The 18,531-nt window shown below is 36.5% G+C and overlaps 1 protein-coding gene across 2 annotated transcripts in view; it reads left to right on the forward strand.

The window, feature by feature from the left end:
- SLC12A2 (solute carrier family 12 member 2) overlaps positions 1 to 18,531 on the forward strand; it is a 107,979-nt gene that overhangs the window by 76,792 nt on the left and 12,656 nt on the right. For both annotated transcript variants that reach the window (XM_045487630.1, XM_045487638.1), the window contains exons 16-20: positions 2,591 to 2,702; positions 4,766 to 4,906; positions 9,639 to 9,745; positions 13,679 to 13,758; positions 16,468 to 16,593. In XM_045487630.1, the coding sequence (XP_045343586.1) occupies positions 2,591 to 2,702; positions 4,766 to 4,906; positions 9,639 to 9,745; positions 13,679 to 13,758; positions 16,468 to 16,593 (566 nt within the window). The remainder of the gene's footprint in view (positions 1 to 2,590; positions 2,703 to 4,765; positions 4,907 to 9,638; positions 9,746 to 13,678; positions 13,759 to 16,467; positions 16,594 to 18,531) is intronic.

Genomic DNA, 18,531 nt, shown 5'->3' on the forward strand with positions numbered 1-18,531 from the left:
TTATGTTTGTGATTAATTGTTTTGTATATTTGGGGGCTCCCGTATTCGGCACATAGACATTTATAATTGTTAGCTCTTCCTGATTAATAGACCTTGTAATTATTATATAATGCCCTTCTTCATCTCTTGTTACAGCCTTTAATTTAAAGTCTAGTTTGTCTGATATAAGTATGGCTACTCCAGCTTTCTTTTGACTTCCAGTAGCATGATAGATAGTTATCCGTCCCCTCACTTTCAATCTGAAGGTGTCCTCAGGTCTAAAATGAGTCTCTTGTAGACAGCAAATAGATGGGTCTTGTTTTTTTATCCATTCTGATACCCTGTGTCTTTTGGTTGGAGCGTTTAGTCCATTTACATTCAGTGTTTTTATTGAAAGATATGGGTTTAGAGTCATTGTGATGTCTGTAGGTTTCATGCTTGTAGTGATGTCTCTGGTACTTTGTCTCACAGGATCCCCCTTAGGATCTCTTGTAGGGCTCGTTTAGTGCTGATGACTTCCTTCAGTTTTTGTTTGTTTGGGAAGATCTTTATCTCTCCTTCTATTCTAAAGACAGACTTGCTGGATAAAGGATTCTCGGCTGCATATTTTTTCTGTTCATCACATTGAAGATTTCCTGCCATTCCTTTCTGGCCTGCCAAGTTTCAGTAGATAGATCCATCACTAGTCTTATCCATCTCCCTTTATATGGTAGAGCACATTTATCTCTAGCTGCTTTCAGAATATTCTCTTTATCCTTGTATTTTGCCAGTTTCACTATGATATGTCATGCAGAAGATTGATTCATGTTACGTCTGAAGGGAGTTCTCTGTGCCTCTTGGATTTCAGTGCCTGTTTCCTTCCCCAGATCCGGGAAGTTCTCAGCTATGATTTCTTCAAGTACACCTTCAGCACCTTTCTCTCTCTCTTCCTCCTCTGGAATCCCAATTATGCGTATATTATTATGTTTTGTCGCATCACTTCTCTAATTCTCCCCTTATACTCCTGGATATTTTATCTTTTTCTCAGCTTCCTCTTTTTCCATAATTTTATCTTCTAATTCACCTATTCTTTCCTCTGCCTCTTCAATCTAAACTGTGGTCACCTCCATTTTATTTTGCAGCTCATTTATAGCATTTTTTTAGCTCCTCCTGACTGTTTCTTAGTCCCTTGATCTCTCTAGCAATAGATTCTCTGCTGTCCTCTATACTTTTTTCAAGCCCAGCGATTAATTTTATGACTATTATTTTAAATTCATTTTCTTTTATATTGTTTAAATTGTTTTTGATCAGCTCGTTAGCTGTCACTACTTCCTGGACTTTCTTTTGAGGAGAATTCTTCTGTTTCGTCATTTTGGATAGTCCCTGGAGTGGCGCGGAACTGCAGGGCTCTTCCTCTCTACTGTCTGGAGTAACTTGTGTTGGTGGGCGGGGCCGCAGTCAGACCTGATGTCTGCCCCCAGCCTGCCGCTGGGGCCACAGTCAGACTGGTGTGTACCTTATCTTCCCCTGTCCCAGGGGCAGAAATCACTGTGGAGTGATGTGGCCCCTGTCTGGGCTACCTGCACACTGCCAGGCTTGTGGTGCTGCTTCGATGGGATCTGGCTTATTAGTCGGGGTGGATCTGCAAGGTGCACGGGGGCGGGAGGGGCAGACTCAGTTGGCTTTGCCTTCGGTGGTCTGCTTCGGGAGGGGCCCTGCAGCACCGGGAGGGAGGCAGACCCATCGGAGGGGTGGATCCACAGAAGCACAGCATTGGGTGTTTGCGTGGTGAAGCAAGTTCCCTGACGGGAACTGTTTCCCTTAGGGATTTTGGCTAGGGGATGGGCAAGGGAGATGGCGCTTCCCAGCTCCTTTGTTTCCCGCTGAGCTGAGCTCTGTCCTCTGGGGCTCAACAACTCTCCCTCCCGTTGTCCTCTTCTAGCCCTCTCTCTCTTGGAGCAGAGCTGTTGACTTATAACATTCCAGATGTTAAGTCCTGCTGGCTGTCAGAACTCACTCTGTCTGGCCCCTCCACTTTTGTAAGCCAGACTTGGGGGCTCTGCTTTGCCAGGCGGGCTGCCCCTCCGCCGCCCGGCTCCCTCCCGCCAGTCCGTGTAGCGCACACCACCTTTCTGCCCTTCCTACCCTCTTCCATGGGCCTCTTGTCTATGCTTGGCTCCGGAGAATCTGTTCTACTAGTCTTTTGTCGGTTTTCTGCGTTATTTAGGCCGATGTGGGTGGAATCTAAGTGATCAGCAGGATGCGGTGAGCCCAGCATCCTCCTACGCCGACATCTTCCTCTGATTCCTGTTATGAATATTTTAATTACCATGGTCATTTCTTCCTGTAATACCTACCAGAATTTTGATGTGTAATCTTACCAAGTGATGTGTAATCATTTGGCATGATACTTGTTCCAAGAAGTTTTTGTTCATGCATTTCTCATGTACCTAGAAACCCTGCTTGAAAGTCATCTTCTGTTGAGAATCCTGTGGCCTGTGTCTTGAAAACAATTACATAAAGGAGAGATTCTAGTGTAATAACACATTCTTAGAGAAGCAGTGTAAAACCTTTGCATGTTATCAAAATCTAAACTCTAATATTGTTTTTTTTTTTTTTAATCTTAAATTAGGCCACAGTGTCTTGTTATGACAGGTGCTCCAAACTCACGCCCAGCTTTACTTCATCTTGTTCATGATTTCACAAAAAATGTTGGGTTGATGATCTGTAGTCATGTACATATGGTAAGTGTTCGCTTTGTTTTCTATATTAAAACATCCTTTACTCTGTGTATGTAATTTGTAATTCATGGGACTTTTTAGATGTGAAATAATTTGACAAAATAAGTCTGTTGAGTTTCTTTGGACATTTTGTAATTAGTTATTTTCTTCAAAATATTTTTGCCTCAAAACTGTCTCAGAACCTGACTTTAGCAAAGATTTGAGAATTTTGATTGTTTTTTTTTTTTTCTTATTTATTATGAGATTTTAGGAAACTATATTTCTGTTACAGAAGGTTTTGGGTAAGAAAAGTAGCTTCTTGGTAACTAAGGAGCCTAAGTGAAATACGTGTATTTTCTTTTTTTTTTTTTTTTAATGTTTATTTTATTTTTGAGACAGAGACAGAGCATGAACGGGGGAGGGTCAGAGAGAGAAGGAGACACAGAATCTGATGCAGGCTCTAGGCTCTGAGCTGTCAGCACAGAGCCAGACGCAGGGCTCGAACTCACAGATCATGAGATCATGACCTGAGCCGAAGTTGGAAGCTCAACTGACTGAGCCACCCAGGCACCCTGAAATACGTGTGTTTTCTTACTGACATTTTTCATAATGTTTTGAGAATACTGGGAACATTTACTACCAGAAAAAAAAAGTTGGAAGAGGTAGACAAATCTTGGTAAATATCTAGTATCTAATATATAAGAAGGGCAGAGTGAATGCTGAATTTCCAAGTTGAAACAGTGTTAATTTTAATTGCCTATTCTTTTTTGTTTTAACCATGATTAATACCATTTTAAAAATACTGTTAAACTTTTCATCCAAAAGTAGTTTTTATGATTTTGGCATCTTGATTGTTAGACAATGGATCACCTGTTCTGTGTGAGAAATTTGGAGCATTTGTCAGATTAGCTTTTCTTCCAAACTGTTTTGTTCATCTTGGTAGAAATTTGGGTTCGACACCCCATGTCTCAGCCTGTGCTACATTTGCTCCTCTGCTTATATGGTAGCAAGGTCAAAGCCATGTCTGGGGGAGAACATTAAGACACCGACCCCACTTGGGACCTGTGGAGGTTTTCAGTTTGTCTCCAAGTTGAACATTTCAAGTTGGGGTTTGACCACAGGAAATTACAAATGGGGCAATATTCCTTAACTTTTTCCTCTGTAAAACAAATTGTATTTTTCCTATACTTTTTCATGTACAATGAGGGTATACTCTTAAACCTACTTTTAGATTGTTGCTTTATACATTTGCATATAACACATTTTATGTGTTGCTTGCGAGAACCAAAATAGAATTGCAAGTTGAAGTCTCATTTCCTTAATTCTCTTACTTCACCATTTAACTAACAGAAATATGAAGAAAAAAATGCATTTATATTTTACAGCAAACTTCTGTTTTCAGTAATATTTTCAGGTTACTGAGAATTAATAACTCAAACATTGGGGACAAAGGGAAAACAAGCTGAGAAACTTTATGTAGAAAAACACAAGGCTCGGGTGCCTGAGTGGCTCAGTAAGTAAACATCTGAGTCTTGATTTCAGCCCGGGTCATGATCTCACGGTTCGTGAGTTTGAGTCCCACATCGGGTTCCGTGCCGACAAGCAGAGCCTGCTTGGGATTCTTTCTCTCTCTCCCTCTCTCTGCCCATCCCCTGCCCACTCATGTTCTTTCTCTCAAAAATAAAAAGAAATAGAACATTAAGCCAAACAAATAGAAAAGCAGAAGGCTCTTATTTTTCTCCATGTAATCTCTTCTCCATCTTTAGTAATTTCTAATTTTTCTCATTTACTTAGTATTGAAACCTTCTTATTTTTTCAGTGTGCATTTCTTCCTCTTTGCTTTTCCCTTTTAGTGGCACCCCCCCATCCCTCCCATGCCTTCACTTTTGCAATGTAGACCCGTACTGTCATTATCTTCAGTACTGGAAAGGATTCACTGACAGGAAAATACAATGTTGTTGTCCTCCTCTTCTCCCCATCCCCCAGGTGCAGGCAGCTTGTTCAGACCAAAGTAACAGGGTGATTTTTATAAATGTGGAGTAGATGATCTTTCAGTTAATGATATTATTAATATTTTTCTCCAAAAGGGCCCTCGAAGACAAGCCATGAAAGAGATGTCCATTGATCAAGCCAAATATCAGCGGTGGCTTATCAAGAACAAGATGAAGGCTTTTTATGCTCCAGTCCATGCAGATGACTTGAGAGAAGGTGCACAGTATTTGATGCAGGTAAATTTGTCCTGCCTTTCAAATAACAGAATTCAAGTTCTTTGTAACCTTTGAAAAACCTTTTACATTCTAGGTTTCATTCTTCATATCAATAAAAATGGTAAATCTTTTAACATATTTTTATTACTAAGATTTGTGTAATTGGAGAGCGTAAGGAATGAAAGAAATAATGTGTCCTTGGCAGCCCGGGGAAAACCTATTTGGAAATTATCCTAGCCTATTTCCCTAAGACGTTTCCCTTTCACTTTCTGCTGTACCTCATGGGGTTAGTTAGTTTGTAAGTATGAATTAATGGCAGTCCTTATTTAATTCTTTAAAAATTCTTGTTCCTTACTGTATTTCTATTTATTTACTAAACTTAGATGTCACTTTCAGTTTTGTGTATGACACACTGGTCAGAATTTGGGATTTGGAGTCAGTCCTAGATTGACATGTTAGCACTACCACTTCCTTATTATGAATTTTTACTGAGAAAGTTCCTCAACTTCTCTGAAGCTCAGTTTCCTCAATCAGCCCTGAAGTTTATGGGAAGAAATAAATGGGTTGGGATCATGTTGGCCATCTTTTTTTTTATAGGAACCCCTTTCTTCAAAAGAAAGATTAACCAGAAGCCCATTCACTGTGTTTATTGCAGAGCTGCTCTGTTAAAGCAGAGGTGGGAGGCTCAGCATGCTGTCACCTGCACATTCTGTTTAGATATTTTATAAAACTTGACAAGCACAGGATTAAGAATACCTTAGGCGAGCCTCAGGAATAATAAGGGGTGGTAGTGGGCTTACTTTGGTAGATATAAAGTCTCATCGTAAACTTTAGTAATTAACCCATAGTGGTATTGAATTAGTGATAATAAGGTTAATGGAATAAAACAGAAAGGAGAAATAGAGCCCCTCATATAGAAAATTTAATATATATGGAAGCAGAATTAAAAGGATTAAAAGCAGAATTAAAAGGCAATTGGTGATTCGTGTGAAAAAATAATAGATCTTTACAAAGAATACACAAAAACCATTTCTAGAGGGATTAAGGACTAAATGTGAAAGGCAAAGTTTTTAACTATTAGAAGAAAAATGTAGAATAATTTTATGACTTTGAGCTAGGGAAGGATTTTTATTTCAGTGAGACACAAAAAAGTTGAACTCTGAAGTTCAGTCTGCCATTTCCAAGTGTTAGGAGCCGTATGAACCGTTGGAAATCTTTGAACTACCATAGTAACATAGATGGCACAGTCCCTTGGGTCAGCAACCTGGCAGTGTCCTCTACTTTCAAAGTGTTCGTATCCTCGGACATTCCGTTCTTACGTGTGTTCCTTAGAGAAACTTTTACACGTGTAGGGAAGACTATATGAAATTGCATAGCAGCATTATTTGTATTCGTGAAAAAGAAATGGAAGTAACTTCAACAGCCATCAGCCACAAATTGAAAGATCGTGGTATAAACATGCAGTGGAATTCTACATAGTGATAAAAGGGAATTAGTTATACGTAGCAATAGGAATAAACTTTGAACACAGAAAGTGCTAAGGAAAAATAGCAAGGTAAAAAGACAGGAATAATATGGAGATGATATAAAATTTTAAATATACGTAAATTAAACATGTATATGTATGTATGTATGCCTAAATGATGAAATGGTGAAAATACAAAGAGGGCGTGACAAGGATACATAGGGTGTTTGAAGTGTGTTTGTAATGTTTTTTCTTAAGCTGGGTGATGCATACATGATTATTTAATGTATTTGCTTTTCTATGTAAAGTATTTAAATATTTCAAGTAAAATTCTCCTTCTGGTCATAAGGTTGTTTCTAGTGGGTAAATCTTAACTTGCTTTTGTGTGATTTGTAGGAACATTTCTAGAACCACTTTATGTATTTAAGAAGCGTTAGGAAGGAAAATACTTCCTTAGAGCAGTGGTTCCTGAACTTGAGCGTACGTCAGAGTCATGTAGTGGGCTTGTTAAAACACACTGCTGCGTCCCACCTTTGGGATGACTCAGTGGGTCCTTGGGTGAGCCGGGAGAGTTTGCATTTCTATAACTGCTCCTGGTACAGTGCGGACACTACAGTTTGAGAACCTCTGCCCTTAAGGGTTTCTGTGGTAAAAATGACACTGTTGACGAGTGTTAGGATCCATTGTCCTCCTCACTCTTCTTCCCGCTAACATGTTCACCCCAGTGGGTCTAGACCGTTTGAGCAGTGTGGGGATAAAGGTAGGATGCATAGCGCATGGTAGTATTTTGAGACTGGCCTATAAACTGGTGGATGCAAGCATTTCACTAAGATGCCCAAGAAGTTGCCTTGATTATAGTGGCAGAGCTGTCTGAGTAACTGTGTAAAACAAACTTACAAATAGAATTATCTTTGCAGAATTAATCACTGACTTCTTAGTGTAAATTGTCACTGACAGTATTTCTCTTTCTTTTGTACCTTCTGGAAACCTGTTAACATCCAGTGGCAAAAGCCTGTATGTCTTATTAGAGGTTTATAATCTTTGTCAAAAACCGCTTTTGAACATGTTTACTCTACCTTACTTATGCTCTCTCTTCTCGTTTCTCTCTCATTTATCTAGTTACTGATTATAAGCATTCATGTATCATTGAATTAGCATTTAAGTGTCCAGGCTCCACAATAAATCTCAAGATTCACGATTTTAAAAAAGAGGCATTCTTCTCCAGTAGCACTGCTAGCTTCCTTGTGTATTTGTATCTTTCTGTTTTCTTTTTTAATGGCAGGAGCCACTTAATTGTCAGTCAATTTTAAACCTTCATTTCAAAGAGCAAAAACTTACTGTCCTTAGTGAAAATTCAGATTACAGATTACGTTATGGGGGCCCTTTAAATCAAGTGGGTCTCATTCACAGTCTCACTCTAGACATAACTTTACCTTTTTTCCTGCACAAAAATAGCCCAGAATTATACTCTTTAATACATGCTGAATGTTTGTGACCTTTCCTCTTCATCAGCCACTTTTTGAGGTAGACGGTAAGTTCTTTTAAATTCTTCTGAAATAAGTAGATCAAGATAATCTAATTCTTATACCAATAAGAATATTAGAAATATAAATTATGTACAAATTATGTCTTATAGCCACATCTACAAGAAATATTGTGCCATGACATATTAACTAATGATAGTTTAAAGCAATCACTAATTTGGGGGCACCTGGGTAGCTCAATCGGGTAAGCATCCAACTTTGGCTCAGGTCCTGATCTCGCGGTTCGTGAGTTTGGACCCCGGGTGGGGCTCTGTGCTGACAGCTCGGAGCCTGGAGCCGGCTTCGGATTCTGTGTCTCCTGCTCTCTCTGCCCCTTCTCCGCTTGCACTCTGTCTCTCTCTTTGAAGATAAACAGACATTAAAAAAAAATAAAAGCTATCCCTACTGGCTGAACATTTTAACCATCCAGGACATGGAGCCAAAACTCTACAAGTATTGTTTTCAGTAATTTTTAAAGTAATACAGATCTCACAGCAGTATTTAACTACATTTCAATATGTAACCATAATGATTGGAAATATTTTTACTTAATAGTGAAAGACAGAAATAAAAAGCCATTATGTACCATTGTGGAAATAGTTGTTTCTGCTGCAGTAAAAATGGTTATGATGATGCAAAGGAAAATATAATAACAAACTAAAACACATTTCTTGTCAGCAAATTCTGGTGAAAGATGCATAAAAACATTGCTGAAGATCCAAAGAAACAACACAATGGGAATATTTGAAACTAAAGACGTTTGTAATAAGCTTCAGAGGATTGTATTTTGCCAAATCAGTTTCAATTATGGAATTCCATGAAAAACTGATTTTATGAACCATTAAAGAAATCTGTTTTCCAGAGAAGACATATTTTCAGTAATAAATTGTTCTTTAAAACACAGGATGTTTTATGGAAACTGAAAGCATTACTTCTGACTGAATAACTACTTTGATTAGAATTTACAAAGGATTTAGGGATGAGTGATACATTTCAAATTTCTTTGCTTAGTCATTCAAGGAAAAGTTATTGAAATAATGAAGTTGAAACAAGTGGACAGAGTGCCGCAGGGTGTTATTGTTAATTTTATAAAAATAAAACCTTTTAATTATTATGTTGTGACAAAAGTTTGTGATGAAAAAGAGAATAAAAGTGACATTATTTTGTATCATCAGTAAGTTATTGGTTATCTTGTAGCCTCGTTCTTTAAAAAGCTCTAAAACTCAAAGATGTTTCTTGCTTTGCTTTTACCAAAAAAAAAAAAAAAGAAAAGTCTGTGTGGTTAGTGGCTATCTTGATACCTAATAGATAGTTTTAAAAAACAATGATTATCTTTTAGCTATGAAGGTAAAGAGTTGTTTTTAATATCTAGTGGGATAGATATTCTTTCTTTTTTGAAAGAAATTTGTGCATGGAGAGAACATTTTGAGAAAGATTTTAAGTTTTATATGGTTAGGATATTGCTAACTATCCCAAATCGTATGGACAGTGTCTGGCACATGATCACATAATGTATACTTGGATTAATTTAATCTTGAAATTAAGATTTAATTGTTAATCTTTCAATAGATTAATCTTTAAAGATTAAAATTAATCTTTAAATTTATTTTGAGAGAGAGCACATATGTACACTCTCAAATAAATATTAAAAGAATAAAAATAAAAAAATAAATGTTTATAGCCCGTCTGTCTGGAGGATTTGATCCTTTATAAAATATTTTGCTGAATAGTATATATTGAAAGTTGTGTTTTTCCTTTGTTTTAGGCTGCTGGTCTTGGGCGTATGAAACCAAACACACTTGTCCTTGGATTTAAGAAAGATTGGTTGCAAGCAGATATGAGAGATGTGGATATGTACATAAACATATTTCAGTAAGTATCCTTTTAATCCAGGAACTTGGTTCAGAAAATGAAAACTTGCACTGGTTTTCAAAGCCTGCAGTGGTTTGTGAAGCCTGTTTTCTTAATACCCTCTCTTCTCATAGAAGCCTAAGAATGAAAAGAATCACATGCGGTTATCTGAGTAGTCACTTGACGAACTATTCACAAAATGTTTTGATTGATGTTTCTGTCTCTCTTAATACATTTGAACATTCACACACGTGTGCAAATGAGCACATGACATATATACTCTAGCTTCTCATTCAAGTTAGGAAGAGTTGGGGTATCCTTACAGCTGTTGCTGAGCAGATTTCCCGAATGTCAGACCTCTCACCTTGTGTTCTGTCATTATAGTATCTGGTGCTGAGGAGGGCATTTCATCATTGATATCACCCTTCAGATGGTTAGGTTTATTCTCTCACACCGATTTACATGTTACTACTTTATTTATGCATTAGGTGATTTGCGTTTTTTTTTAATAAACTTTTTTTTAATGTTCATTTTTGAGAGAGAGTGAGACAATGGGGGAGGGGCAGGGAGAAAGGGAGACACCTACTCTGAAGGAGGCTCAGCACAGAGCCCAATGCAGGGCTCGAACTCTCCAACTGTGAGATCATGACCTGAGCCGAAGTTGGACGCTTAATGGACTGAGCCAGCCAGGCGCCCCAGTCATTTACATTTTTTAAGTGTACTTACATGCTTTGATTTTCAACCTGTTTGTGAAGTGTAGATTTTGAGTCTATAATTCACTTCTTGGTGTAATTTAAATGAATGATATTTATCAGACAGCTTGTGTTGGTTTAACATTACTTCATCTTCCCTTGTATGGATTGTCTGGTGCATTCTTTTTATTTTTTTGTTACTTTGTCTTTCTGACTTGAGCTGGTTTATGTTATAGTTGATTTTTATGAATGTATCTGTTTAATCCACCACAAATGCTTGTTGGAACTAAGTGAGTTATTTAATAAAAAGAATAAAACTTGTTATTTTTGGCAATTTTCTTCTTAATTTTGAAATACTTCCTTTTCCTAGTATTCTGGGTTTGCTTAACAGGTCCCTTTATCTCATTTGTACTGTTTTATAGAGGATAAGGATTCCCTTTCACACTACCATTGTGTGTGTTTTTTTTTTTAATTTTCTTTAAATGTTATTTCTTTTTGAGAAAGAGAAAGAGAGAGAGAGTACAAGTGGAGGAGGGTCAGAAAGGGAGAAACAGAATCCAAAGCAGGCTCCAGGCTTCAAGATGTCAGTACAGAGCCTGACATGAGGCTTGAACTCAAGAGACGTGAGATTGTGACCTGAGCCAAAGTCGGATGCTTAACCGACTGAGCCACCCAGGCGCCGCTACCATTATATTTTTAAGTTTTTTTATTTTAATTCCAATGGTAACATTTAGTGTTACGTTAGTTTCAGGTGTATAATATTGTGATTCAACAATTCTCTGCAATACTCAGTGCCTATCATGATAAGTATACTGTTAATCCCCATCACCTATTTTTTTCCATCCCTCCACCAACTCCCCTCTGTTCTCCATACTTAGGAGTCCATCACACCACCATTCTTTTTTTTGTTTTTTGTTTTTTGGGTTTTTTTTTTTTTTTAAATAATCTCTACACCCAACATGGGGCTCGAACTCCCAACTGTAAGATCAAGAGTCCCAAGCTGAGGCAACCAGGTGCCCCACACCACAATCCTTGGTTGAAGAATAATTTCTTCTTATTATAGATGCTGATGAAACAGAACTGTTCATTCTTTCATATCTTGTTTTTCTTTACATACAATTGTGCTTTTTTAAAAAAAAAAAATGTGTTTGGCAAAGTAGCTCTATGACCAGGTTCAAATCTTATCTCTCTGAATTTTGATCTGATTATCCTTAACTAAGTAGAGTTATTTCCCTTACTGGAACTCCTGTTGGAGCCATGAGTACTTACCTGGATCACATATGATAATTTTGTGTCCATAGCTACCTTGAAATCTATTTGAGGGAGTAACCAGATGTTATACTTTTTAAAAAATCTCTTCATATTGATTAGGAAAGTATAGAATGAATAAGTTTTCCCAAGTAATTATTAAATGCTTTTAGTAAAATTAAAGCTTTTCTGATTTTTGACCTAATATGGTTGCTCTTTAGCTTTGGGGTTTCATCCTACGTTTCTAATTCTGTCCTATGCACTTTGCATATGTGAGGACTAGGAAAGGAAGGACAGTGTGAATGTTTAAATCATGTGGGCCATCTGACGTGGACTGTGCTCTTTTCTGAAGATGCAAGAACAGTGAGATGGAATAATTATCCTAAAATGTAGAAAAAGTGACATTTTTACAAAGAATTCTTCCACTGTTAGTTGTAGTTGCTCATATGGAAACACTGAAAAGAAAGGAGTCTTTCTGACTTCGACCTTGTAGGAACTTGAAGTGAATGTTTGCTCTGAGAGTCAAGTATTACTCTAAGTATTATACAGCAGGCAGCAATTAAAAGAGAGGCAAAATGATGCTTTCTGGTTTCCAGAGCCATAGAAATTGATGTCCGTTTCAAAGCAGTGATACTGCTTATGCTTTTATCTTGTGACACTTAAGTTTTGGTTCTGATTATAAATACTTTGAGCACTTGAGGTTTACTTAATTTACTATGCCTAGTAACAGCATGGAGAGACTAAAACTCCAAATCAAATTATAGCTTAGAGAAATTTCTTTGTTTATAGCAAAAATATTTAGCTAATTTATTCCACGGTAAACTTGGGAAGCTATATTCACTGCCTTTTCTTTAAGGACCTTGATTTTAAGTCATTTGTGATTTATTAACTATTTTTTCAAATACTTGTAGTTACTCTTCTCTAGCGTTAGGTCTTTCAGGATACAGCTGAGGAAGGTTACTGTGTCCATTAATTTTCCGATGAATCTCTTCAGACCTTAGCTAATTCATTATAGGAATGAGGCCAAAATTGTCTCCCCATGATTTAAAACAAAAACAAAAACAAAAAACATCAATAAACCAATAAAATATCTCTTACAGTGATAGGTATTCTTCTTTGTGTCTGTGGGAACAAAAATTTGATTTTTTTTTTTTTTTTTTTTAGCATTTTAGCCCCTTCTTTTGGTTATATAGAACTAGGTTGTATGTAATTTTTTGAGTATAATGAATATTGGTTGCTTCATAATTAAAAATAATAATGAAAGATAAAACTCAAGTCTGTTACACTCCGGGAATGACCCAAAGTTTAGGAATTTGTAATTCTTTCAGTAGATTTGAGAAAAACTTGAATCCACATGATTCATGGTCTCAACATAAAGTTTCCAGAATTGAAGTCTTTGAGGTTTTAATATATTTTGCATGTGTTATAGGATGATCCCATTTGTGTTTAAAAAACTTGAAAGGACATATGAATGCGTGTCTACAAATGCATATAAAATCTTTGTATTACCTTTTTAAACATTTTTGTAAAAATGTGAGAATTACTTAAAAATACTCTGGTTTCTTTCAGAAGTCATTCCTTGATATTCTACAACCTATTCTCTTTCTCAGTGGAATCACTTTGCTTTGTCTTCTTGTATTTCTCATAGCTCTAAGGGTGTAAGCCTAAATTAAGTATGGTGGGAATATTGAATGTTATTTTTCCGTAATTTTAGTTTGTTTCAGATAGGATAGGAGTACAGGCATGCTTTAAATGTCTGGTTTAGGTAGAGTGTCAAGACTATAAAGATGTACACTTAACTCATTTTTAAGAGTATTACAGAAGAAAGGAAAGGGAATGGTATAGAATTTGAAGCAGACATTATATGGGTCTCACTGTATTTTTAAAAGCATATGTTAGAAATAAGACATTTAAAGCTGAAGGTGTTTTAGAAATCATCTCTTACTGCCTTCATTTTATAGAGGAGGACACTAACATTTTTGTGATTTTGATTCTCCCCCCACCCCCATTATAGTGACGCCTTTGACATACAATATGGAGTAGTGGTTATCCGCCTAAAAGAGGGTCTGGATATATCTCATCTTCAAGCACAAGGTAAGTCTTGCTTGAATAAATGTTTTACTTTAAAAATATAAATGACTCTGTTAGTTCTATGTCATTCTCACAGATTCTTCAATAACTTTAACATTTACTATCTGTTTTGTGTCATGTACTTACTGTATGGCATTTGGAAGTGAGATCTTTTCAGCTCCACCATCTTTTCAGAGTTGGCACCAACCTGGATGATGGCTGGTGATTATTGATGGAGAGAATAAAATTCAGCGTAAATCATAAGTTTAAGAGAAATAAGCATGAGTTATGGTTTTAGATTGGCCAAATTTATAAAAATACATGATAAATACTATAGAGAAAAAAATGTTAATGACTGCTAAATCATCATTTTCATGTTTATGAAGGTCATGCTTTTTTTACACACAGGTATATTAATAATGAAAACTGAACTTGGTAATGTCATTTTCTCTGTCTTCAGAAAAGACCCTATAAGTCATTTTTCATAACTTTTTCGTTTTGAAATTATTATAGATCCGTAATAAGTAACAAAAGAAATAATAGAGAGGTCCTCTGTACCCTTCATCCATTGCTCCCAGTGGTAACATATTGAATATCTATCATTATACGTCATAACCAGGAAACTGACATTGTGACCATTTACCCACCTTATTCAAATTTCACCCGTTCTACTTAACACTTGTGTGTGTGTGCTCATGAACACGTGTATAGTTCTGTGCCGTGTATCACATGCGGTTGATTCATATAACCGGCACCATAATCAAGATACAAAACTGTTCGATCACGGCAAAAATCTCTCTTGTGCTACTCCTTTATGCCCCCACCATGCCCTTCATCTCTCCCCCATCATTAACCCCTGATACCCACTAATCTCCTCTCCAACTATGTAATTTTTAAAGCATTCAAAAAAAATGTTTTTAGATGAAATTTTAAACCTAACTAAGGTATACTGATTACTTTTGCCACCTTAATAAAAACTGGGAAATTCTGTACCCTTTGATGATTTCCTGGTAGTTTAACAAATATTATAAGTTTAAGAAATTGCATACCTAATATTTTACCCTTATCAATTAATTAACTAAATCATCAAAAATAGCTAAGCCTAAATAGCTGAGAGGCACATCATGAACTTTTGTCACCTGTTTATATATTTAAACAGTTGTAATCCTCCCCCTCCTCCCACCATTTTAAGGGTATTGTGCAGTTTTGAAAGGAACGCTTTGAGGTCTTTATCCATGGAACACAAAAGTATGGCTTGCTGAAAATGCATTTTCTTACTCCGGAGTAGGCCTTGCAAAATACTGTTTCAGTTCTCTCGTGAGCTGCCAGCAATTGAGGTTTAGGGTACCTGTTAACTGCACAATTAGTTGTGTTCCCTGTTACTCTGAAAAGTATGACAATTTGACTAATCAATTACATATATAGTTGTGTAATCCACTGTGATTTGAATCTGACTAGAACTTTAAGAAAACATTTTCATGTGTTTCAATTAGGAAAATTGTTTCGAAGGTCTTGTTATTCGTCATCAGGATTTGGACACAGGAATTTGGATCAGCACAGGATCAAGAGCACAGGCTTTGGAGTCAGATCTCCTTTGAAAATCCCAGCTTTTTCTCTTAGTACATAGCTCTGTAGCCTGGGCAAATTTGCTGACTTCCCAGCTTCAGTTTCCTCATATCTTAAAACATAATTATTGAGGTGCTTGGGCTGGCTCAGTCAGAAGAGCCTGAGACTCTTGATCTTGGGGTTATGAGTTCTAGCCCCACGTTGGGTGTAGAGATACTTAAATAAAACATTAAAATTTAAAAAACGGGATTATTTCATAGGGTTGTTGTAAAGAAATGTCTGCAAAGTTCTTAGCATAGTCGTTTCCCTTGTTATTTCTCATCATACACACAAATCAGTGATGAGGATTATCTGTCACCGATCAGTTTCTTATGACATTTGTCTTCGTGTCGCATGTTTTCATGGTGGAAGTTAACTGTTTACTAACTACTTCTCAAAAGATACAAAATGGAGGGGCGCCTGGGTGGCGCAGTCGGTTAAGCGTCCGACTTCAGCCAGGTCACGATCTCGCGGTCCGTGAGTTCGAGCCCCGCGTCAGGCTCTGGGCTGACGCTCAGAGCCTGGAGCCTGTTTCCGATTCTGTGTCTCCCTCTCTCTCTGCCCTTCCCCCGTTCATGCTCTGTCTCTCTCTCTGTCCCAAAAATAAATAAAACGTTGAAAAAAAAAAAAAAAAAAAAAAAGAATCAAAATGGAGAAAGTGCTTTAAAAATGAAAAACTGGTACTCTACCCTGAGTTGATGTCCTAGTTTTGTCTCTATAGTCAGGGGTATAATTTTTCAGTATTGTTTGTCATCTTACACATATGTGAACATTTGTCACATTTTACATATTTTCCATGTGTAAATGACTTTGAGAGTAGAATTTATTCACATCCTATACACTATTCTTTTGTCTGCCACACTTTTATGTTCTTTGAATCTCACTCATTACTAATTCCTCAGTACCTAATTCACATGTCTGATACTTAGCCGTGGCTCAAGATGTTTGAGTGAATAGTTCTTTCAAAACAGATTAGCACATTTGTTTACCTAAGAAATCATGTACTGTAAACTTACTATTTCTTCCTAAACTGTGCTGTGAACTGTTATTTAATCAATATACCATGGTGCTTTCATTAATGGTCAAAATAAGATTTAGATAATGATTTGATTACTTTCATGTCCATAGAAGAATTATTGTCTTCACAAGAGAAATCTCCCGGTGTCAAGGATGTGGTACTAAGTATGGAGTACAGTAAAAAATCGGATTTAGATACCTCCAAGCCATCCGATGAGAAAAGTGTTACACACAAAGGTAATTTTTATTCAGACAAGAAATGTTATTAATGGTAATGTTTACTTTGGGGAGAAATGGTTTTTATTATATAACATGTCTTATTAAGTAACCCATTCTCTCATTTGTACTGTTCATTTCTAGTAGATGAGGTAAAATGGATGGCTCCAACATGATTAGCTATTTTTAAAATACTAAAGTCGATCATAGAACAGAAGCCATGCCAATTAATTATACACTACACTAATACCTGCTTGTATATTTTTATATATGCTTTAAATGAAACAATTTAATTTAAAGCCTAGGTTAAATCTGAACTTGGAAAGTAACATGGTAATTTTAGAGTAATGTGATAGAGCATAAGATAACCCTGGAAGAAATGAAATTGACCACAAATCTACATAATTTTTTTGTAAATCAAGATATTGAAATACCAGGGATTTTGTTTATGTGCTGACATATTTAGAATACTTTTTACATCTACTGCACCTGGAGTTGTTGAGGTAAAGCCATGTAATAAAAAATCACATGCAGTTGTATTCCTCACTTAGTCTCTGAAGGAACATGCTATTGGTGTTTGGTTACTGAACTGTTTGGCCATAAATGCACACCTGCTACCCCTGGTGGCCCATGTGGTTCAGGCCACACAAAGGTCTCCAAATCTCCTGAGACGCTGAGATAATTTCATCCATAAATCTGTGTCATGTTTACAAGACGGAAAGAGGGATGACTTCCAAATCTTACTCTCCCACCCTCACTCTCCTACCTCTGTTCAGTCAGTATCTCCATCTGTCCTGGTCCCAGCTGGCACGCAACAAGAAAAATCTGCACTGTAAATCATCAAACCATATCATGCTTTTTTGATTCCTATCAAAGAATTACCATTCTTTTTCTGGAATTGATCACTTTGGACAAATCTTGTCGCTGTGAAGTCGATCTTTCCCAGATTACGTAGAAGCACTGCTGTTACTTAATATTTCTTTGTTCCTTAGTTACATTGGCTGCTCAGAGTAGTGGTAGTTGAGGCTTTAGTTGAGACCCATTTTCCCTTTAAGTTCTTTGCTGGCTTGATTATAATTTGTTTCCTGTTTCATCTCAAAACTCTATGAAAGATGCTAAAACTGCTTTTAATGTTCCTGCATTTACTTTTAGTTTATGGTATACATGCTCTCATTTTCTCTTTTTATTTTTGTTATCATTTTCTTTTTCCTAAAACCGATCCTTTCTTTACCGAATCTGTTAGGAATTGATAGGTAAAACTATGATGGGAAAGGAAGAAGTAATAGTCATCAAGCATCTACTCTGTGCCTTTCACATTGCAGTAGGTGTTTTCTACACATTAGCTCATTACTGTGTGCCACAGTCTTGGGAAGTCATTATTTTTAGAGTAGGAACCTGGGGTGAGTACATACCTGCTCACCTTTTTATTTTGAAAATGTCAATAGCTTTATTACCTTCAGATACCTTTAAATATCTTAGTGTAAATTATTTTTTAAGTGTCAGGATTTCCTTAACATTTTTTGAGCTCTCTGAAATAAGTACACAATGTCCGCATTTATAATTGTTATTTTTACTATCATCAAAGACAGTGTCAAATATCTACTTTATAAGAATAGTACATAATCCTATAAAATTAAATGTAATAATTGAAATGTTCCCTAAGAGGCATAAGAAATTAGCATTCAAAAATAGCATTAAATTTATTTTGTGTTTATTTTCTATGTAGCCAGTTATTTTCAAAATTAACATAGAAACTATAGAAAAGTTCATATAATTTAAAGGTGTTCAGAATTAGAAACATTCTTGTGTAGTCACCATATAATTACAGGTGTTCGGTATGTCTTTCTTGGTTACTGTGGCACACAGCATGCAAGGGGCCAGAAAGAGCGCCCTTTGAATACTTACTTTGTGCTAGGCACTGAGCTAAGGGCTTTAATGCTTGCAGCATAATGATCTGAA

Source organism: Leopardus geoffroyi, chromosome A1, assembly GCF_018350155.1.
Source record: "Leopardus geoffroyi isolate Oge1 chromosome A1, O.geoffroyi_Oge1_pat1.0, whole genome shotgun sequence".
NCBI lineage: Eukaryota > Metazoa > Chordata > Mammalia > Carnivora > Felidae > Leopardus > Leopardus geoffroyi.